The following is a 24,614-nucleotide window of genomic DNA, read 5'->3' as shown; positions in this document are numbered from 1 at the left end:
TTGTTTAACGTGAGAAATTGATGAAGAAAATTCTTAATTTAACATTTTTTATTAGTATCAATAATAACGAAGCATCTGGTCAGTGAGTATGCACCACGTGCATTTACAACAGCATGCAGAGCATGAGACTATAACGAGTTTTGTACATCATGTTTGTAAACCCAAGTAATCCATTCTTTAGTATGAGATATTTATACATTTAACTCTTTGTGTATTGAGCTGTGTGTATTGCATTGCTGCAAACTAAATATCTATACTGTACATATACAGGCCGGTCTGACTTAACCAGCGTTCTTTCTACAAGAAGGTGCTATAACAAGCAATATTAATTTATCCCTGGGGTGTCACTATATACGTATGATTTTATGAGTAGTCAAATAGTACGAGGAGATAATGCAATAGGGAGAAGGGGGTGAGGGCGTGGGCTTAGTCGCTTTTTCTCTCATACAGCACACATCTCCACAGGAAATGAAAAAAATAACACCTGGCAAATGGACATACATTGATGTTTACGCCCAAGGCGCAACAACTCTATTGGTTTCACTATCGTGCAGCTCCACGCTACACACAGCAGACGCGTGCTCCCTACAGAGGATAAACTGTCGAGCGTCTTCTACGCCGACAGAACGAGCTTCAACACAAACATCCCCCATGTAGCTCCACAGACTGGTGGGTCAAGTGCTGTTAGTGAGCCCCTTTGAAGACCTGCATGCAAAGTGGGGTAGAAATGGCCAGCACCACACCTGGCCACGTTTGTCTCATAGGTTATACTGATTACCCATTGTACCAGGCACTCATTTAATGCAGACACAACCTAGAGGACCCAAAACCAGTGTAGATATCACGTGCTATTGATAACTGTGGCTGAGTTTGTTGTGCAGCATGGCTCGCCACAAACACACATAGGCGATGTACACAAACATACAAGATACAAATGAGAAAAATCTCCCATATCGTTTTTTACATTATTGGGATTAGTTCTGCTAGCGAGCACCTAAGAAGGCCAGTACGACACATGAAGGGGTGGATACATAAACACAATAACAATAAAAGCCATTCGCCACTCAAAATTGGTGACGTCAAAAAAGTGTTTGTGCCAGGCTAAGTGCACATTGAGGTCATGTGGACTGTCGAAGGCTCATGGGCAGTAGGTTACAGGATAGATAAAGGTGTCATGGGTTGAGTGACAGGGATGACTGGCAGATCTACCACCTGTGCTCCCTACTGTTCCACCTTGCTGCATTTTACTCATTCTGCACTCCGCTCGTTGTTGTGAGCATCACTCCTCCGCCCTCCGTTATTGCTGGAGGCGGACATCCTTCACAAAACTCCTCCAGAGATGCTGATCTTGAAACCACTGGTCGAGCTGTTGGCAAGCCCAAACAGCTCCACCATCCTTCTGTTACACTGCAGTCAAACTCTTGCCTATAGCGATAAGCCCCTTATATCTGGACAAACAGAAGCTGTTTGGGTACACAGTGACTGGGCATTTGGGCTACATGACCCAGCCAATGCTGCCTCACCTGCCTTAGTATCTCACTGATGGGCATTTGTCCAGATCATTCAAGGATCTAAGCTGCTCACATAATCTAGTTTGTTAAGCCCACGGTGGATCGTAGACAACTTGAATATGCAAAACCAGTGTGGATGTTCCTTTAAAAGGGATCCAAATTTCTCAAATGTAGAGAAGGGAGGGGATATCTGGCTGAGAAGACCCAGAGCTTTACATGGAGCGACAGGCAATGTAGCATTCACAGTGTGTTACGCAGCTGAGATAATTATGTTCAACCGATTCGGAGCATGACCTCTGCTGCCAAACTGGAGCTAGTCACATGCACCCTTTCCAGGTATGGAAAATTGTTCTGCTCTGTCCAAAACTGCCCCACTGCTCATGGGGAGTGGAGGGATGGGAGAATACGATGACAGAATACCCAGGCAGGTGCTTTGTTTTATGTGGGGATGAACGTAAACCCCATTTCTTAGTAGTACTCTCGAAGTTCAACAAAAGCTTCTCCAGCTCATACTGGATATAATTCTTATGGTGGGGATGGTTGTAATGTGGAGGTGGGCAGTGGTAATGCACGCTCCTGTCTAATGAGGAACCAACAGTTTGGGACAATTTCAAGATTATGTAAACAACGCCGCCAAGACCAGCCCAACAACCTGTTGCAATATTGGAAATGAATGGATTAGTGATTAAACGTGGTGTTTAATTGAAAAACGAACGTAAAAACTGCTACAAGGGCCTAAGAAGGCAATGCAAAACTCAGATCTGGCATGAACAGAGGGGGCCTGATGGAAAAGCTGCAGCAGTTGAATAATAACTCTCAGTCAAATAAAGGATGACTTTGCAAACTTCAGTCAGCTCAGGGGAGCCTACTTTAATATTTCCTGCGCAATTACAAATGCCAGTGGCAAGCTCCTCAGCAGTTGAAGGCGGAAACTAGCATGCTAGAAGTAATTATGCTCCCAAATGCAGAATCGCTCTTCGTCATATCCCTTTGAAGAGCTCATGCAAGCCACAGCAACCAAAGACCCTACACCTTCTGCATTGAGCCATTTGAGTATAAAGTGAGAGGTACCCTAAGAAAAATGAAAGAAATCACTAGTATCCAACACTTGCAATATCAGAGCAGAAATGCTGACACCCAGAGGCTCAACTATCATCACATGGGTGAGTAAGATCTTTTAACACACGTGGAGGGCAGGCTTGAAACCAGCTTTCAATGATGCAGCCTTTTTGGTTGGACTGCAGGCAGTCTTACTCGTGCCGTGTCAGTCATAGAAGTTGTTGGACCATACTTATATTTGCCTCAAGCAAGTCTTGACGAACAAAGTGGGGTATAATCTGCTGAGTAGTGTAGTGGAGGCTGTGAAATGAGAAATAATCAATTAGAGTGCCTTTAAAAAGAGCCTCTGTCAAGGTGATGTGCACATCAGTGAGATACAATCATCATTGGGAACAAGGAGGTGTACATTCAGCCTACATTTCTAAAGAGAGAACATAAAGTGATGATCACAGGAGAAATCTGTGGATGGTAAGTGACAGGCCCAAATAATTGCATCAAAAGAAAAGGGAATGAGTGACCTCCGAATGAGTAAAGGTTGATTAGAAGTTCCAACAGGAAGCCTTGGTTGCTGGGCGGAGAATGAGTGAAGGGGAGTAAAGCGAGATGGTAGGGACGATATAGGAGAACATTGGGAGGGGAATAAGATTATGGGAGAGGCAAGCAGGAGCGTGTCCATGGTGGAACTTGAAGACAGCAAAGGGGATATTGTGCTTGATGCAGAAATTAATCGGATACCAGTGGAGGGATCAAACACGATCACAGCTTTACCAATTAAAAACCAGGCAACAGAAACAAACATGAGTACAGTATTACCAAAGACAAGACTGTCACACTATATAAAGTCCCACTAATTTCATGGATCGTTATTAAACAAAGGTGTCGCTTTAATCGACATTGTGAACTCGGGATGTTACGGGACAATGACTCCCATAGGCTGAAGGGCACAGTGAGGGCTATCACTCCCTCGACTGACTGTGCGCGAGTAACTGACTTCAGCCTCTATTGACGATCTCTGTGAACAGGGAGGTGGAAGCCAATAGAGTTCATGTCAACAACAAAAACCGTGACCTTTAAAGAGACAATGCTCCTGTTAAAGTACGATTGACAGTACATTACCATTTTTACATGCTTCAGAGTACTATACCCATTTTAGAAGCAGCGTTGCTTTGTAGATTGATTTTGTTACTGATGGAGATAGTAAAAAAAGCATGTGGCAAGATGAGACGTTCATTCGAATCCGTGTTCTCAATGTCCTAGCCCCTTGGCATAGCCCCTAGGCTCAAGCACAAGACACTGATACTATTTTACTCAACACCCACCTCTATAACCCCCCTAATCGCTCCCCCTCAATCCCGCTATCTCCCCCTCCCCCCATCGCGATGTTATTTATCTTCCAAAAAAACTTCTTCGATAACACCGCTTTGAAATGAAATGTTTATAGTAAGAGACGATTCAGGCAATGGCCCTTTTGTCACAGCACTTCAGTCTCCTCGACTTGTGACATCGGCACCACCCATGAGGAGGCCGCATTTGTTGCACTCCAAGATGGCTTGGTGAACGCCCCTCCCCTCCACTACCCCGACTTTTCCTTGCCGTTTGTCCTTGATACAGATGCTAGTAACACTGGCATTGGAGCTGTTCTGTCTCTAGTTGTCAATGGCATCGAGAGTGTTATCGCATAAGGAAGCAGAGTGCTGTCTCCGGCTGAACAGCGGTACTGTGTCACACGCTGATAACTGTTAGCTATCGTGTTTTTCTTGCAACAGTATCTTCCATATTTGTATGGGAGAGACTTTGAGGTGCGCTCGGACCACGCGGCGCTGCAGTACGCGCTGCAGGTTGACCAGCCATCTGGCGAACTTTCACGCTGGTTGGAGGTCCTCCGTGACTACTCTTTTCAGGTTACCTATCGCAAAGGCTCCCATCACACGAACGCGGACGCCCTCTCACGATTACCCACGAACGAGAGTTGCGCAAGTTTTTCGGGCTCCGGTCGCTGTAAGCCGCGCAACGAACACTCGCCCCCTACCCTTACGGCATCGGCCGAGGTTGTAACATCTGAGGGAGCTGGGGATCCAGTGGCGCGTGATGCTGTCATTGGATTGGACCACGAAGAATGGGGGCGCCTCCAGGTTGAGGACGCTTCCCTGCTTAAATTGCGATGCGGAGTCAGAGAGACTGATGGGGGCGAGGATCGATGGGGTGTCGCCTCTTTCATTCTCAGAGGTGGATTGCTCATGCATTGGGACGGAGAGATGCGATGTTCCAACATTGTTGTGCCCACCGCCCTGCGGGGTAAGGTCATTTGGGCGGTGCACGAGCGTCTGTTGCACTTGGGTGTGCATAAACTAGCATTGGCCACACGTAAGTCGGATTTCTTCTGGCCTGGCATGGCTGAGGATGCTGCTAATTTGTTGAAGGGGTGTGTGCAGTACACGCGGTAGAAGCCGCTCGTGGGAATAAATATTTTCTGGTGGGAGTCGAGTATTTCTCATGATGGCCTGTGGCCTGGCCGCTTCCCAAACAGTTGGCGGCAAAGATCACTGAGGCATTCCTCAATGGCTATGTAATTGTAGTGGCATGGTTGAACATGATCGCCACTAATCATAGCCGGCAGTACTAGCTTGTGTCAGTAGGGAGCAGAGGGGAGGCTGAACCTGCTGGATTAATGATGACGGGCCGTTGGCCAAGGCAATCCCTGGGGGAGCATCGTGACCAACGGTCGGGACCCCAGATCCCGGGAAGGGGGCTGGGGAGATGATGTCATTCTCCAGACCCTCGGAGACGGTCCTAGAAGGAAGGCGTGGCCAGGGGCGGAGTGAGCCAGGAGCCTATATATAAGTCAGGTCCCTGAGCGGTCCCAGCAGTTGTTGTCCGGCCGAAGACTGAAGAGCATCCTGGAGCCCTGAAGAGTAGAGCCCAATGGGCAGAGCCGAACCCCTGGCTAGGGTCGGCTCGAGCTTGTACCAGTGAAAGCTCCAGCTGATAACCAGTGAAGACTCAAGCGAAGACTCAAGCCCCAGCAGTATAGATGTCATGATAGCCAGTGAGAGGCAAGCTAGTCTGGAGGGACTACCTCCATAGAGTATCGGGTGAAAGGGGCCATTACCCCATTGTGTAATAACCTGTTAATGTTATAATAAATGTGTTGCCTCAGAGTAAGCTTCCTCCAGTTTATTACCCACTACATAATGGACAAGAGTGCTCCCGAACGTCTTCTGAACAATCAGGGCAAAACATTTTCTTCAAAATTATTGCAAGAGGTGTGCGTTAGTTGTGAACCAAGAAAGTACGCATGTCACCGCACAATCCGCAGATGGATGGTATGGTTGAGGTGGCTGCACAGAACTCTGACCTCCATGTTGAGTCATCAGGTCAGCGAGAACACGACCCCCTGATTCATGTTCAGTTACAAGCCGCACCCAACAAGGCTAAATCTTAAATCTCTGACTCCGTGTGCTGTACCCTTCAAAAGCTTTCAGAAGTGCGGGAGACTTCCAGGGTAAATTCTGATTCGTGCCGATTGGCCAATGAATGGCTGAGGGGCTTCCGTACTTCAAAAACATGAATGGGCACCTGGGGACAGAGCTTGGTTGCACTGTCCACAGGTACCGGTGGGTACATCGCCCAAATTGCTCAAACCCTGGAGAGGGCTGGTTGATGTGATTCGGGTCATTCGACCGCAGTGTGTCCAGATCCGCTTGGGGCGGCGGAGTTGATTTGTACACTCCTCTTGCCCTAAGCCCTTTATTGCTCCCTGTGAGTTTGTTCCATCTCCACACTGTGGGCGCCGAGGGACAGATGTGTCCGGCGAGCTGGCATGTGTGCACGTTGAGGTTGGTCCTCAGCGGAGTCGTGTGCTTCCTCCCTCAGGTGCCGCGCGCCTGATGTCCCCCGAGCCGCCGCCTGCGCTGTCTTCACTTGATTCGAGAGAGGAGAACCCGTCGACCCGGCCTACTGCTCTTCGTGAGGAGCCGGATTCGACTGGACAGTTGCATATTCCCCCTGGGACCTCCAGGGAGAGTGAGCCCACCTCCACTGGAGGCCCAGCCACGAGGACTCGCTCAAAAACTCTTCGGATTTTGTGACACCCATGCACACACACTCCCACACCATCAGTTGCTTGTCACACTCAGTAGGCCATATCGGTTATTGGCTGAACCTAGCCTTTGTTGTGCTTATGGGTATTGTTACACGGTGAGGATGGGAGTTGTTGGTGATGGAGGGGATTCCGTGCATTCGCGTTTTATATTTTCTCGTGTTGTTCTGTACATTTGCAGCTAGTGTATATATTGTATAGGTGGGCTTGGTTATTTATATGCTATTTGTTATTGTTATTGAGGCACACATAGCGTTTAGTCACTTTTACTCGCTTTTTTCACCTTATTCACTTAAGCAACCATTGGAAAGATGTTCTAAATCATACCAAACATTAAACTAATTTTCAATGGTATTTATCCAAATAGTGATATACCAAACTTTCATAGAAGCTTATTTCACTTCACACCTACATTTGTAAACTCCCCCCCCGCCCCGTGCCGGTCCTCTACGTTCCAATTCACACCCCCTCCCCCCCTCCGTGCCGGTCCTCTTGTGCATTACGGTCATTTTATGCTAATTCCTTTGTCAAAGCATTTTGTTTCCTCCCACACAGCTTAAAAGGACGCGACCTGGGATGGACTGTCTTCACTCCAACGCTGTCCTCATGACAGTACGGTCCCCTTCACCTGATGAAGGCCACTTGTGTTGTGGAAGAAACGTCATGATTTTTGTTGTTTTATTTTTTGCCTACGTGACTTTACCGAATAGAACCAAAGAGTATGGATCCTTGCAGTCACGAAAGCTTCAAATCTAGAACTTATTCACTTGGTTAGTTTTAAGGGGGAGTTGACAGCCAGGACGGCTGAATGCTACGAATGGGGGGGGGGGGGGTAATGTAGTGACATCGGGAATGCCACTGTGTAGTGCCGGCCTGAGAGGCACGGCGTGCGATGTAATTACATCACCGACACCCCATATATGTGGGTGTAGTACCAGCCCTAGTGGGGCTTGGTGAGCGCTGAGTCATGGCGCTGAGTGGCACCACGTGTGGCGTGCAGTGCTGTTCTCTATAGGAGGGGTGTGAAAGTGTCAACCATGAATGAGGTTAATGTGGGCCATTGCACTCTGGTTGACCCTGGAAGGTACATGACGGGTAAAGTCTACACAGGGGCCCCAAGTTGGGGCTAGTGGGTAGTCACGTATCAGGGCGAGATCTTGCAATAGGAATCGAGAAGGTAGTCGTGGCCAAGGGCAGAGCCGGCCACGACTGGTGAGCATATAAACCGGGTCCCCAGAGGGACCGGGGTTCAGCTTTGCTGTTGTCTTCTGAAAGATCTACATTCAACGTCCGTGAAGAGTCACCAACACATGGGCAGGACTCAAGCTGGAGTCCTGCTCATTGTAGCTATCCCAGAGTGTTAGCACAGATAGCCTGGTGGTCCACCACCATAGGTTGTTATCTGGTAAAAGGGAAGTTACCCCTTCGTGTTGGTATAAATAAATTTGTTGCCTCCAAAGAGTATGTCTGCGACTCAATTGAACCGACTACACAATGGTGCAAAGGTCAGTAAAGTGACCGAGGCCACCAGGGGCTGTACCAGTATACCACATCAGATTAACAAGGGGCTCAGTGGTGGCAACAAGTTATCCCCTTCGCCTGGAATGCAGGAGGTCGTGGGTTCGATTCCAACCCCGACGCCTGGATATTTGGAGTTTGCATATTCTCCCCGTGGTGGCGTGGGTTTTTCTCTGGATCCTCGAGTTTTTTTCCCTCCACATTTAGAAATATGCGTTTACAGTATTTGGCTGCTACAAATTTCCACGTGATAAGCCACTTCGTTGAGCTACGATTTGTGGCCAGGTTGCTTTTGAAAAACAGCTATATAGCTCAGTGGACCTTACTTGGTACAATAAAATAAAAATCTGCCGATTCCTGGAGTTATACTATAGGAAGGCCTGGGTACCCAAGGGACCAGATTACAGCATCTGTCAGTTCAATGAAAAATCTAATAGCTTAGTGAACTTTGCCTGGTTCATAAAATATTTTGTTAGTGTTTAACCTCACGTGACAAACAATAAATCCAACAAACACACCCAGTGCTGAAATGCACTGAAAAACAGTAAATGTACCAGAATGAAGCAGTACACATCTTGTCAAGTTGTATTTATGCAACAAAGAAAACTAAAGAAAAATAACCAAATCCACATTAGATGTGGATGTGATCATAAAGTAAAGCACTTCTGGATAATGGGCACCCTATGCCCTGTCGGTCGTGTTGATTTTTTACCATATTTCACCATGCTGACTAGTGCGGGTTGGTGAAGCGAGGGGGGCAGAACTGATTCATTTGTCACTCGCCTCTGGATTTAGTCCATGGGTGTGTAGTGATGTGCGCTAAACACTGTGCAATTAGACGACCCCACATGCCCTGGGCACCCTTTCGCATGAGATATTCAAACTCAATCTATTTTGCAGGTGAAATATTTCTGAAATAAAAATGCAATGAAGGAAAACAGAGAAACTGCCATGACACGGTGCACAGGTGTGAATTAATATATTATAATAATCAGTCACACGACTGACCATACAAGGCAAGCACACCATGGTGGTGTTTCCCAGCGCCTATCTCGTGACTCGGTATGGGAATCGCTGCGGCGGTGTCCGCTTGTGCAGCTCCATGCGACCCACAGCAGACGCGCGCTCCCTACAGAGGATCCACGGTCGTGCGTCGTCTACACCTACAGCACGAGCTCCAACACAAACATCCCCCATGGAGCTCCACAGACTGGTGGGGCAAGTGCTGTTATTGAGCTCCTATGAAGGCTGGCATAGTACACGAAATGGTAAGTGGTCAGAACCACGCCGGACCGCCTTTGTCTCCCCAATGTGTGATGTTTACACACCGCCCCAGATACTAATTTGCGTTACACACACATTTACCTCCCTACCCCCCACCGCACACACACTCACACACTACACCGTTTTCCACACACACACATTTAAGCACCAATCAAAAATCCCCCGTGTATCCTACACAGGTGGTTTATATTCTGGACCACACCACCCACCGTCCCCCATGCACCACGAACTCCCCACACTCACCCACGCTGTGAAGTGTCGAGTCGCCCCGCGTCTCTCGCCCCTGACGCGGCCCAGTTCCCCGTGTAGCCTCCTCGCCCGTGCTCTCAGCCTCTGGCCCTGACGCAGCAGAAAGGAGAGGGGTGGAGGGGTGACGGGAGGAGTGAAAGGAGCGTTGAGGGGAGGGTTGGGGGGAGGATCGGTGGGAGGGGTGGGAGGGGTGGGGTGGGGTGGGTGGGGTGGGGTGGGTGGGTGGGGTGGGGTGGGTGGGTGAGGTGGGGATGGGTGGGGATGGGTGGGGATGGGTGGGTGGGGTGGGTGGGGTGGGTGGGGTGGGTGGGGTGCCCCTTGCTTTCTTCCGCCCCTCCCCCCACCTCTACTACTTATTTTAAGCCTCTGTCTGTTCATCCCTCCGGCCCCTTTTTTCTTGCTTCTCTGTCCGTCTTTCCTCTTCTTACCTCTTGTGTCCCTGTATATGTATTTCTGCTATCTTATACCTCGTATTTGTTCACTCTGTCTATGCTGGTATGTTCAACCCAGAGGATGAACACGAAATTTAGCACTCTTCTGAAATTCGTGGTCTGCCAGGCAGGTGTCTAACTGTGTCGTTGGCCGACTGGTTTTGCATCACGTAAATTTTTCTTAGGTTTTTTGAATTCTCGTCTCTCATCTTCTTGTTGTATTTACCTCCGTGCAGTTTAACGCTCTCTATGTGTTGCGCTGATGTCACCCTATGTGCTATTTGTTTTTACACCTGATGAAGATCGCTTGTGTTGCGGTCGAAACGTCGTGATTGATTTATTTTAATATAATTTTATGGTATTTCTACATACGTGACTTTACCGAAAAAACCAATGAGTTAATCAATGGTTCTCTGTGTGAGTGAGTCTATGTGTCTCCATGTGAGTGAGCCTATGGCTCTGTGTCAGTGAGACTTTGGCTCTCTGTGTGAGTGTACTCTGTGAGTGAGTCTATGGCTCTCTGTGGGAGTAAGTGGGTCTCTAAGGCCACAACCATCTTGCTCCCTGCCCAGTGCGTCCACCTGGTTGAGCTGCAGGAGTCTATTGTCCACCGCTCCAGACCGCACAGATATCCGACGTCCACCTCCAGCACAGACACCAGCAGATTCTTAAACCTGGTTGTGGAAGTAAGGACACGAGAGGGGTAATAGTCAACCACCATTACCACCATCAATACCACCATTACAACCACCAAAATCACCGCTATCGTTAACACCACCATCAATATCACCACCTCCACCACAACGATCACTATCAAAATCACAATACTCTTTGGTTCTTTAGGTAAAGTCACGTAGGTAGAAAAAAATAATAGATCACGACGTTTCGATCGCAACACAAGCAACCATCATCAGGTGAAAAAATATAGCGAGAAAGCTGCTGAAACACAAAGTTATATTGGCTTGAGATAAGCTCAGCCCAAGGGTAAGTGGGCGGGGCTAGAGGTAGAATTTGCATGTAAATACAACACCACATCGTGGAAAAGGAAAGAGAGACACAGACACCGAGAGACATCCACACACAGAGAGAGGCACACACAAAGAGACACACGAGAGACGCATATAGAGAAAAACACACCGGCAGAGAGAGACACCCACACAGACAGATGCAGAGAGAGATAGACACAGAGAGAATTACATAATTGCCCATGAATTACTATGGTGTGACAATGTCAATTACCAATGTCAAAGGGAACATCAATGAATGGTAAATGTGGGGTAATATCCCCAGAAGAGCATGTAGACTACATTAAAAATTAAAATAATCAGGCAATATAATATCACATATGGGTTCAGTTTAAAGTTTACTTATGAAAAATAATCCTGAAATAATTGTGCTCCATAGATAATCTTAATGGTCAAGTTACATAAACATCACGGAATCACTTAAGCTGACCATTTAAAAAGACATTAATTCCAAGATGTTGAGCAAAGGAAATTGTTTGGAAGTTCATCTCACACCAAGTACATGTTACTATAAATCTAAATCTGCATAGTTCTCGATCAGCAAAGTCGCAAACATGTTTTACCACAAGCAAGGAGTTCGGTGTAAAGCTGTTAAGCAAATTAACCACTGCACACGGTTTTAAAGTTCTCTGCCTCAAAGACAGCACTCTACCAAGTGTCACGACGCAGCTGCACACGCCGCATGACAATAGGCGGAGTGAGAGAATCTAAGGAGACACTGACCCTGTCAAAGGGGATCCCATGTCTAGACTCTAGAGTATTTGTGGCTGGTGCTACACATTTCTATGTGATTAGCCATTTAGCTGATCTATCATTTGTGGACAGGTCGCTTCTGGAAAACAGCCACATAGCTCAGTGGGTCTCACCTGGTAAAATAAAAATAGTTTATAGAGTTCGTTCTGCCTCAACGCGTGTTTTCATAACGCCATTTGGATATGGCACGATGGATGTAATAGGGAACACGTTTTATAACGCGGATGCTAAATGGATATAACGCGATTGAGTCAACAGAACCACGTCGCGCGAGTAGGAATGTGCGGTTGTACGGCTGCCTGGGCACAGCGTCACACGAGGCATTGGGATGCTGCTGGATGCTTCCTGATGCTCCCCACGCGCCTCAGTCTTTGTTCAGCCGACACACGCATCTCACGCTGTTATCACGGACTGTGCTTTACCCTGTATTAGTCATTGTAACGAGGGAGTTTACACAACGCGGTGTTATTCAGCAACGCAACTACCGCGTTATAGAACACTGCAGTAAATATTGTCGCGGTGTGGAAGGAGCAATGAACGTCATCTTGTGGCATGGAAAGGCATCGCAGCCCTAGCGAGCAGCCAGAGACAAAGCCTGCACGCACGGCAAAGTTGTGATTGACCCGGGGACTATTAGCAAGTGACACGTATGGACTAATGGTTACTCTAAATGACGATGTTGACGATGGTTATAACGTGCTACAAATATGCAAAACGCACATCGCATTAGCTCTGACAAATAGCGGACTTTTTTAAAGTTATCGTTTACAATGGTTAATTTGTATATCATGCCAAGTGAGTAATTTGCGTGTGGACCCTGACAGCGGCACTCAATGTCCAACTCTTGCGAATGCTCTCAGGGGATCTTTACCGTGCGCTGCGTTCACTCACTCAGCCCCAATCTCCCTGTCGTGAACTCACCACTCACCCACTCAGTCACCTCACCCTTCAACTCACTCACCCTCCTCACCTATTAATTCTCCTCATTAACTCACTCACCCTGCAATCCCCCCCCCCCCTCCATCACCCGGCACTCACCGCCTGTCCGTGACCACCTCTCCCGTGCCTACAACCACAAACACCACCACCACCTCTCCCGTGCCTACAACCACAAACACCACCACCACCTCTCCCGTGCCTACAACCACCACCACCACCACCTCTCCCGTGCCTACAACCACAAACACCACCACCACCTCTCCCGTGCCTACAACCACAAACACCACCACCACCTCTCCCGTGCCTACAACCACAAACACCACCACCACCTCTCCCGTGCCTACAACCACAAACACCACCACCACCTCTACCGTGCCTACAACCACAAACACCACCACCACCACCTCCTGCTGCTGCTGCTGTCGCGGTCTCCGCGTGGCGCCGCGGGTCCAGGGGGAGGCCTCGCGGCCCAAGAGCGGCGCCACGGCTCCCCCCCTCCCGCTCCTGGCCCCTCCCCCTCGTCCCTCCTGGCCCCTCCCCCTCGTCCTTCCTGGCCCCTCCCCCTCCTGGCCCCTCCCCCTCGTCAATCCTCCTCCCGTTCGCGACGTGGAGTGAACTCAGCCCCGCCCCCCCCGCCCCCACCGCCCCCCCCCCCTGCGCGGCCCCGCTGCCCATTACAAGAATGGCGGGAAGCGGTCGCGGGGCCTACCGCGCGCCGCCTCTCGCGTGATTGGCTCGCTTCGCGTCACGTGGGGAAGGCGGAAGAAGAGTATGGGGGAGGAGCTGCGCGGTAAGGGGCGGGGCCGTGGAGTCACGTGGTGGGCAATGATTGCCAATAAGTGGGCAGGGATGGCTGTACGTCACATCCGGTGATATAGGACACGCCCCTTCGTGACGTGCTTCACACTTCCTTCCGTCCCGCGTGCCGTCAACACGAGCTCAGCATGGCGCTGTTGACCGTTGGCGTTCCGCTGTTGGCCATGCTTGGGATGGAGATCTTCATTTATCTTCGTTTTAAGCTTTCCATCTCATACTTTTACCGCGAGACCACGACGCTGCAAACGGAGAGGATGGGCCTGCAGAATGTGGAGCTCTGTCAGAAGAACAAGACCATGGAAGTGGAGAAAGATGGTAAGCTACCATTTTCTTTGGTTCTTTCGGTAAAGTCACGTAGAATGAGAATAAAATAATAAATTGATAAAATAAAATAACACAATAATATTCTCACGACGTTTCGGCCACAATACAAGCGGCCTTCATCAGGTGAAGGGGACGAGACTGTCTGGAGGACAGCGCTGGAGTGAGAAAGCCACGCTGAGATCGCGATCTTTAAGCTGTGTGAGAAGAAACAAAGCGCCTTGACAAAGGAATTAACATAATTTAGCATTGAAATGGCTGAGTGATTAGCTTGTGACTGGTCACAGAAAAGGCTATGTTAAAGTTAAAGCATACACATCCGCAAAGGCACCCCTTGACAAAGGAATTAGCGTAGAATTTAGCATTGAAATAGCTGAGTGATTAGCTTGTAACTGGTCACAGAAATAGCTATGTTAAAGTCAGAGCATATACATTCACCGAGTCACCTAGTACAAATCAAACAGGAGAATTTAGCATTGAAATAACTAGGCGAATTTAGCATTGATATAACTGAGTGATTAGCTTGTGACTGGTCACAGAAATGGCTATGTTGAAGTTAAGGCCTACACATCTGAGCTATTCACAGTAACTGGGTATACAATATATAATGAACACTATATACTGAACCAATAAAAAACACAAAAATTTAAATTACCTCAATGTTATCAATAAACTCTATATTCTCCAATCAGCTAAGCTACCAACAATAAGTCGTTATATATCACAATGCTATATGGCGAAAAATGGGTGGATTCTTACCCTCAACTTTAGCACCACGGATAGCTACGGGTCCCGTTCAGACGGACGAGTTCATCGATGGTCGGAACAGAGGAGGGGGAGAGAGACAGCTGCGAGGCGCTGTTATACTCCATGTTGTAAACCATACCAGTTGAGGGTAAGAATCCACCCATTTTTCGCCATATAGCATTGTGATATATAACGACTTATTGTTGGTAGCTTAGCTGATTGGAGAATATAGAGTTTATTGATAACATTGAGGTAATTTATATTTTAGTATTTTTTTTGGTTCATGATATAGTATTCATTATATATTGTATTGTATACCCAGTTACAGTGAATAGCTCAGATGTGTAGGCCTTAACTTCAACAGCCATTTCTGTGACCAATCACAAGCTAATCACTCAGTTATTTCAATGCTAAATTCGCCTAGTTCAATGCTAAATTCTCCTGTTTGATTTGTACTAGGTGCCTCGGTGAATGTATATGCTCTGACTTTAACATAGCTATTTCTGTGACCAGTTACAAGCTAATCATTCAGCTATTTCAATGCTAAATTCTATGCTAATTCCTTTGTCAAGGAGTGCCTCTGCGGATGTGTATACTTTAACTTAGCTATTTCAATGCTAAATTCTATGCTAATTCCTTTGTCAAGGGGTGCCTTTGCGGATGTGTATGCTTTAACTTTAATATAGCCTTTTCTGTGACCAGTCACAAGCTAATCACTCAGCCATTTCAATGCTAAATTAAATGCTAATTCCTTTGTCAGGCGCTTTGTTTCTTCTCACACAGCTTAAAGGTCGTGATCTCAGCGTGGCTTTCTCACTCCAGCGCTGTCCTCCAGACAGTCTCGTCCCCTTCACCTGATGAAGGCCGCTTGTGTTGTGGCCGAAACGTCGTGAGAATATTATTGTGTTATTTTATTTTATCAATTTATTATTTTATTCTCATTCTACGTGACTTTACCGAAAGAACCAAAGAAGATGAATCCTTGCAGTCACGAAAACTTTAAATCGAAATTTAAGCTACCATTCTTAGATGTTCTGTTTGAGAGGAGACCTGATGGCTCATTGGGGCATTCTGTCTACAGGAAACCCACCCACACAGATTCCTACTTGAAACCTGATTCCCACCACCACCCAGCCCAAAAGAATTATCTCATCAAAACTTCATACCATAGGGCTCATTGCATTTCGGACCAACACCACCTGACCAGTGAATTAAAACATGTACACCTGGCCCTCAAAAGGAATGGTTACTCTGACCGTACCATCCGCCAAGCTGTTTCTCCCTCCATACAGAAACAACCACTTGATACTCCGGCCAAAACCATCACACTACCATATATAGCAGGCGTTACTAAAAAGATTTCAAAAATTCTAAACAAACACAAGATCCAGGTCCGGTTCAATACAGTACACAAAATTCGTGATCTGATCCCATCCGTGAAGGATGGCATTCCTGACTTACAGTACCCCGGGGTTTACAAATTGAGTTGTACCTGCGGTGATTGCTATATCGGGGAGACAAAGCGACATGTCTCTGACCGAATTCGCGAGCACAAATCAGATTTGAAACACAGCAAAACGAATTCTTTGCTGATCACTGTTACAACCATGTGGGTGATCACGATATAATTTTCTCCGATACCAAGGTTCTTTGCAAACCCACGGGTTTTTATCAGAGATTTGTTCACGAGGCAATTCAGATCTACAAACACAGACACAATTTCAACCGAGAAGTTGGTTTCAAATTAAGCAACCATTGGAAAGATGTTCTAAATCGAACTAAACATAAACTCATTTCTGTGGTACAGTATATTTTTCAAGTAGTGGTACCCCAAACTTTCGCAGCTCTCAGCTCCCCCCCCCTCCCGCTCCTGGCCCCTCCCCCTCGTCCCTCCTGGCCCCTCCCCCTCGTCCCTCCTGGCCCCTCCCCCTCGTCCCTCCTCCCGACTCGCGACGTGGAGTGAACTCGCCCCCGCCCCCCGCGCCCCACCCTGAGCGGCCCCGCCGCCCATTGCAAGAATGGCGGGAAGCGGACGCGGGGCCGACCGCGCGCCGCCTCTCGCGTGATTGGCTCGCGTCACGTGGGGAAGGCGGAAGAAGAGTATGGGGGAGGAGCTGTGTGGTTAGGGGCAGGGCCGTGGAGTCACGTGGTGGGCAATGATTGACAATAAGTGGGCAGAGATGGCTGTTACGTCATAGTGTACGTCACATCCGGTAATGACGTCACGATAAATAACACGCCCCTTCGTGACGTGTCTCACACTTGCTTCTGTCCCGCGTGCCGTCAACTCGAACTGAGCATGGTGCTGCTGATCGTTGGCGTTCTGGTCTTGGCCATGCTTGGGATGGGGATCTTCATATATCTTTTTACGCTTTCCATTTCAGACTTTGACCATGAGACCACGACGCTGTCTACGGAGAGGATGGGCCTGCAGAATGTGGAGCTCTGTCAGAAGAGCAAGATGCTCCGTCTGGAGCTACAGCATCAGCTGGAGGAGTTCATGGAGAACCGAGAGACTCTCCAGAGAGAGATCAGGAGCCTGGTTCAACAGCTTAAAGAGCGCCAGTTGGAGCTGGAGCCCACGAGAGTGCCTTGCAGGGAGAGCAAGTCTCTGCATGCGGATTTTCTCCGAGACTGCAATGCAGCACAGCGGCAAATGTCGCTGCGCTGTGAAAACGAAGATCTCCGGAGGTCGCTGCACGCCCACCTGAGGAAGTTGAACTTCCTGAATCCGCAGAGAGGGCAGGAACAGTTTAGGCTGCGCGGGAAGCTGGTGCGTCACGAGGACATGTGGCATGGGGAAAAGAGGCTGCAAGAAGAGAACCTGCATCTCCGTAGCCAGCTGAAAGAGCTAATATGGACCGTGTCTCAAATGTACAATGATGCCACCACCACCGACGCCACTTCCACCGCCGCTGCCACAGCTTCCACCACCGCAACCGTTTCCACCACCACTTCTGCCACCACCACCAAGCCCAAGAAGATGAAGAGATTTAGCCATTGGTTCCGAAAATTGCTGAAGCGCAAGTCGGCCATTTAAAAATATTGGGGAAATTGTGAAAATGACACCACCCTAATTAAAACATTACTCAGAAAGACAAACATACCCCATAGAACATCAACAAAGTCATATATAAGACAAAATATCGTACATTTGCATGCAACACTCTAATAAATACTGTATTGTGAGCAAAACATAAAGTTACTTAAATGGAAAAAAAATCTGTTATTGTCACTTACCTTTAGTCCGGATGCCGGTCTGCTTGTCGGGAGGGGGCGTAATGACTCCCTGCACACACGGGGGCGGTGGGAGGGGGGTGAACGTCCATACACACACACAACAGCGACAATCATCCGCTGTATAGCCTTACCAGAATGTTGGGGCAAGCGCCTATGAAGCTCTGAATGGCACACGGGGTGAATGGCCAGCACCCTGCCCGGCTGCCTCTCTTTATCTCTCCATACACGAGACTCACAGGCGTACATGCGTCCGTGCACACACGCACAACAACAACGCAACAACCGTCGTTCACCCCTAAGTGGCGGTGACATCACCACAGCACTTGTGCCATGCTCGGTGCATTTTGAGGCCACGTGAAGTGTCGAAGGCTGGCTGGCAGGAGGTCATGTAATAGACGCAGGTGCCATGGATTGACTTAGGAAGATGATGGGCAGATGCAACAGCCGTGCTCCCCACTGTGCCAACTTTATTTGTGTCAGTTGTTTGGCGCTCTGCTCGTTGTTTTGAGCCTCGCTCCTCTGCCCTATGCTGTTGCTGGAGGGCAACTGCCTCCACTTCCCCAGCAGCACCTTTCATGAACCTCCTCCACAGAAGCCGATCATGACACTGCTGATACCAGTCATCAATAAGTCCAATCAGCTCCACATCCTTCTGCACCACATCAGTCCATCTCTTCTCTATTCTGTACCACGCCCATTTAGCACCATCTATCCAGCCAAATTGAAGCTGCTTGGGGATGCCGTGACTGCATACGGACTGCATGACACAACGCAGCCTCGCTTGCTGGAGGAGCCCACAGATGGGCATTTGTCCAGATATTCTAGGAATCTGTGAGCTTACAAAGTCCAGTCTGGTTAAACCCTGAATAGATCGTGGGCAAGCTAACCTTAAAGTTCCTTTCGAGAGAGATAAAGGAGAGTATAACTGTGGCCGAGAAGACATGAAGATTTTTATGGAGTGACATGCCAGGTAGCTTCCACACTGTGTTGAGCAGCTGATGAAAATATAATGCTGCTCGAATTATTTTAAATGAGACCGGCTCCCAAAACGGAGTTGATCATCAGCACACTGCCCACTCCACTCTCTCCTCAGGTGCCCCAAATACATGAGGAATTGAGGAAGGGAGCATTTTTATGATGTCAAATACCCAGGGAGGTGATTTGTTTTCGTGGGGCTGATGGTAACGGCCCATATTTTAGTAGCATGCTTCATGTTTAGCTGTAGTGTCTCCAACTTCTCCTCAGAGTGGGCAGTAATCACCAGATCATCCGCATTCATAATATGGTTTAACAATAGAGAGCCATACCATGACCGGCTCAGGCATCGATCAGCCTCCCATTATATCTATACCAGATAAATTCTACTGGTACATCCATGGAAATCGTCTCAAACTACGTAGTCAAAGAAAATGTTCAGTCGTGTAGGGGCCAGAGGACATCCATGTCGCACATTACTCACACATTCTATCATCCCTTAGCTCCATTACGTCGATTTCCCATGAAACAGCAGTTGTCTTTATATTGTTTATATATGCTTTATCGAAAGAAGAAAATAGTATATTTGCTTTAATTACTGTAACTCTGTGTTTTATTTAGCTTTGGTAATTTGGGTGATCCAGGTCTCTCTTGCAAATGAGACTCATCATGGTCGCTTTAGTTCTCGCCTTGCTCAACTCAATAAACTGGTACTCACTCACTCCATTATGAACTCACCCACTTCCTTAAATCTATGACTCACGTAAATACTCCCTCTCTCTCCTCATGAGTCATATATTTACCTGATCACACAATCACCCGATCATTCACTGTGTCAACCTCACTCACGCACTTTTTCATGCTCTCAAGAATGACCCACCCATTCTATCACTACATTAATCACCATCCCCTTCCCTCATTGACCCACTGGTAAAATTAAAATACTCGACAGCAACAACACGTGAGATTGTACTCAGGCTTACACTCACATGTGTAAAGAAGCTCCTTTGCAGGTTCCATTTGATAGATGATTTATTTCACGATAACGTATTTACAACGCAAGAGTACGACTCACACGAACCTTCCCCCGTACAGTAACCTGTACCTGTTTCAACCCATCTCCACTGCCCCCACTATAAACTTTGCCATCCAAGAGAAGTGAAGTAGAAGACAATAGAGTCTGCTGAGAGAATCTACCGGGGAAAACTGCTGGAAGTTACCAGGGCGTGGCCGTGCGGGTATATAAGGGGGAGCATGGCCCACAAATGGGGTGATGCCTTGGGGACTGAAGAACAACTGCAGGTGGACGACATCGGGGCCGACTGTTGGAAACCAACATGGTGGAAACCATCAAGAAAGACTGTTCGAGATTAACCTACTCTATTATAAACCACCGGGACTGCAGATAGTCATAGCCTTGTGCAACGTGTGAGTCGTACTCTCACCTTGTAAATATGTTATCGTCGGGAATAAATCATCTAGAAAATGAAACCTGCGAAGGAGCTTCTTTACACATGTAAGAATGCAGGATGTGCTTTATCAGCAGGCCGTTGTTTTTGTCTACAACAGACCTACACTCAAAAAAATGATAATTGGTAGTTGTTGGTCCAAAGAATGTAATTATGTTTAAATTAAATAATGCTCTAACGTGTGTGCATTAAAATTAAAACAGTTGTGTTGACTAAATTAGAAAAAAGTGATATTTCCCATTTACACAGCTCACTTGTGTTAAATGAATGAAATTCAGTTGTGTTGCTTCTGCAGTACCGCACTTTGGTCAGCATGTGGAGCGATATCTGCGCATGCGCAGATGGAAAGCACATCCAACGATCAACTTTGATCCTTCAGCTCACTCAAATTCCCTCATCGCCATTTTGTGCAGTCAAATGCAACATTTCACAATCAACGTTTTGTCTTTGTGGACACAGAGGTGAGGTATTTTACTTTTATGCATTTATATAGGCTAGAGGCTGTCAGTAGATGGTTTATCGCGGATATCGTGTTTTGTATGGTATTTTAATGAAGTTGCCGCATTCGTGTGGTTTTCGCATTTTTGTTAGTTAGGCATGTAACGTTACATTCGTGTGTTTCGATCTTATATACTATATACTTGTTGAACTTTGATGTGAATTTCCCCACACAAAGACACAAATTACTTATTAAATTGCTAGTTAATAAGAGTTTCTCCACTTATGTGTTAACGGATTGGTGTGTGTGATGTTACTGTATAAAGCAAAGCACTTTTTCACATTTTAGTAATGTAAGTTTTAATAACTGTCTCAAATAATGGTGTTGAGCATTTTTATTTAATGTAAAATGTTAACATTCAAACTTTGGAAGACCCAAATAACAGCTATAAACACATTTGACACATGAATAAAATGGCATTGATGTTAGCTAACAAGTAATGTAAGCTTGGCGGTTAGGCCTAATCTAAAGTGTAAATTCATAACGGTTTTTGGGTTAGATCGCGTTTATTTATAAATGTGTCGTAACCCTCCACCACCCGACACGGCCAATCAGCAAAAAAAAAGTGTCACGTTAACAAAAGACAAATAATTCACTACTTTAGCCCACCGGTGTGTTGAAGAGTGAATCCACATTTACAGTTATGGAGAGGGGATTTCTTTAAACAAAAGGAAGGAGCAGCAATGGGTTCTCCTTTATCCCCTGCTATAGCAAATTTGTACATGGAAAACTTTGAAATAAGAGCACTTGCCTCGAGCACATTAAAACCATCCTTTTGGTTTAGATATGTGGATGACACTTTGGTTGTCTGGCCACATGGTAAAGATACACTTAATGATTTTCTAAATCATCTCAATGCACAAAACCCGGCCATCCAGTTCACCATGGAAATGGAGGTGAATAACACACTCCCATTCCTAGATATTTTGCTTGGACATGGCCTAAACGGTAAAATAACACAGTGTTTACAGAAAGCAAACGCACACTGATGCCTATCTGAATGCAGAATCACATCATCATCCAGCTCAGAAATCCTCTCTTATCAAGACGCTCATACATCGGGCTAAAACAGTGTCAGATGGTGAGAGTCTAGTGAGAGAGATTAAACACGTTAAAGACGCACTACGACAGAATGGCTACAATAATGCTCAAATTAACAGAGCACTGAATGCCAAATCACGATCGCAAAGCAATACTGCTGAAAGCGACCAGATTGTTAAAACAATAAAAATTCCATATATCTCAGGAGTAACTGACAAATTAGCCCGCGTTTTGCAAAAGCAAAACATTACAGTAAGATTTGGTACAGTACACAAAATTCAAAAACTAGTATCTTGCACTAAAGACGCATTACCTAAACTATCAACAGAAGGTGTATATCGGATTAATTGTTCATGTGGCAGCTGCTACATTGGGCAGACGGGACGTAACATCAGTGTAAGACTAAAAGAACATCAGAGAAATATTAAATTATCTCAAACACAACTGTCGGCAGTGGCAGAACATGCTTGTCAACAAGGACACTCAATTGATTTTGACAATGTTGCAGTGGTGTGTAAAACTAATTATTACTGGCAAAGACTAATTAGAGAATCCATTGAAATTGAGAGGAACAAGAATAACTTTAATCGCTCTGACAGCTACCGGCTTAGTGCGGCCTGGAAGCATATTATTAAATAATACACATTACATTTTGATTTAAAGAATTACTAATCTACAACTCATTACTAATCATAACCAATGACTGATTACTAATCGATTATATAATTACATTACCCCCCCCTCCGCCCCTAATCACTGCACCTGATATGAGTTAAGTGATGACGTCACCCTGCTGCTCTATATAAAACCGGGAGCAAGCGAGGGCTTTACCATTCTGGCGAATTGCCCGATGATGCTGGAAGTATTTACCAGCGAAACGTCGTACTCAAACTGTAAATGTGGATTCACTCTTCAACACACCGGTGGGCTAAAGTAGTGAATTATTTGTCTTTTGTCAACGTGACACTTTTTTTGCTGATTGGCCGTGTCGGGTGGTGGAGGGTTACGACACATTTATAAATAAACGCGATCTAACCCAAAAACCGTTATTATGAATAATATTGGTCGCGAAAGCCTACGTGTTAAACTAAAGTGTAAACTATTTACCAAGGATATATACAGATTTTTACTGTATAGCATACCACTTATTAATAATTTATGAACCTATTAACTAATAATTTATAAATGACTTATATCTGAATTAACAAAAGAATAGAAACATTTAGCATATCACTTATTAGTCATTTATGAATGTATAGTCATGTTTTGTAAATGATTAATTCATCATTAATAACCTTACAACTAATTTAACAAAACATTCATAAAATGTTAGCACATTACTTATTAATCATTTATGAATGTAGACATGTTTTGTAAATTATTAGTTTATCATTAACTAATTACTTATAAGTCACTTATAACTGAACGTTATTATAAAGTGTTACAGTGTTGTTTATATTATTATTCTTTGGTGACTTACATCTTTTTTTCTCACAGAGTTTTGGAGTTCTAGAGTCCTACATGTGGCTGTGCAGAGATTGTGGCTCGTCTCACATATCTACATCAAAACTTTTAAAACACTTAAGGTTGGTACATGGACAATATGGCCGCAGACACGCATATCCATGCGCATATCCTTACTGTCCATGCACTTTTAAAACCTGGAATGCACTGCGGTCCCACTTATGCAGATCACATGGTAGTATTTATCCCCTCTATCTCTCTTTCAGAAAAATTTGACAGGATGGGTACCCCAGCCAAACTTCTAGTAATCTTGGGAGAAAATAATTGTGAAAGGTTAAATCTCCCAACTGGTATACCAAACTCGTTGAATGAACTTAAAAGAGAAATCCAAACACAACTGACAGTACTTGAAGATTTTCGACTTCAATTCAAAGATCCGGACTTTAATGATTTTGTCAACCTCACTTCAACTTCAGACATACAGGATAAAGCTACACTCAAGGTCATTCAGTTACCTTCATCTACAAGTTTCCCAAATACTTCATCTGTGCCAGAAATAAATGAGACCTCTTCAGTATCATCCTGTGACACAGACATAATCTCATACTCACAGTCATCTTTACTTTCAAGTCCAGAATCTGTGTCCTCAGAAGTCAGGCATGGCCTGAACGTTTCCCAATACCACAGTTTAGTTTTGATGCTGAGATTCAACTGCAAAAAGCTTAACTTGCTCATCAGGCTGATGGTATTGTCCTGAGCCCCAATGCCAAACTGAAGTCTGATATTTTGGATGCTTTAGCTTCAGAAATAATAAAGTACAAGGCATACCCTACAAGTGCAGATCTTGATGATGTTGCTGCTGCTTTGGTACAGAAGCACCCATGCCTCAAAGAAAAAGGCTCTGTGAGCGGCTACTTTGGCTGGAAAATAAGTCTGAAATATAAGATGGCAAACTACAGAACAAAATTGAGGAACATAGGATGTTCTGAGTTAAACATCAACTCCCACAAGCGAAAAGGATCCATGGGAAGTCCCAACCAAGTGAAGAAACCTAGAAAAGCCGAGGTTAATTACTGTCCAGATTACCCATTGGGTAGAACAAAGGATACGCTTGAAAAGCAAAGGATGACACTACTGTCTGAGGTGACTAAAATAAACAATGAGCAGGTTATCA

General features: G+C 46.1%; 2 protein-coding genes across 2 annotated transcripts in view; one reads left to right on the top strand and one right to left on the bottom strand.

The window, feature by feature from the left end:
• The window catches only part of LOC142907490 (ribonuclease inhibitor-like), a 33,796-nt gene extending 23,049 nt beyond the window's left edge, over window positions 1-10,747 (bottom strand). The window contains exons 1-2 of the transcript XR_012931045.1: window positions 10,733-10,747; window positions 9,715-9,810 (exon numbers count right to left, since the gene is read on the bottom strand). The gene's annotated coding sequence lies outside the window, so the exon portion shown is untranslated. The remainder of the gene's footprint in view (window positions 1-9,714; window positions 9,811-10,732) is intronic.
• A 3,016-nt stretch (window positions 10,748-13,763) lies between these two features.
• On the top strand, window positions 13,764-20,458 carry LOC142907481 (uncharacterized). The gene is made up of 2 exons (XM_076057056.1): window positions 13,764-13,999; window positions 17,137-20,458. Exons 1-2 carry the CDS (start codon window positions 13,813-13,815, stop codon window positions 17,790-17,792), a joined length of 843 nt encoding a protein of 280 aa, XP_075913171.1. The 5' UTR covers window positions 13,764-13,812; the 3' UTR covers window positions 17,793-20,458.
• The last annotated feature ends 4,156 nt before the right edge of the window (window positions 20,459-24,614 follow it).

Source organism: Petromyzon marinus, chromosome 79 (genome assembly GCF_048934315.1).
Source record: "Petromyzon marinus isolate PM22_M1 ecotype Great Lakes invasive population chromosome 79, UKy_Petmar_22M1.pri1.0, whole genome shotgun sequence".
NCBI classification, from domain to species: Eukaryota; Metazoa; Chordata; class Hyperoartia; order Petromyzontiformes; family Petromyzontidae; genus Petromyzon; species Petromyzon marinus.
This window is presented reverse-complemented; position numbering and strand designations above follow the sequence as displayed.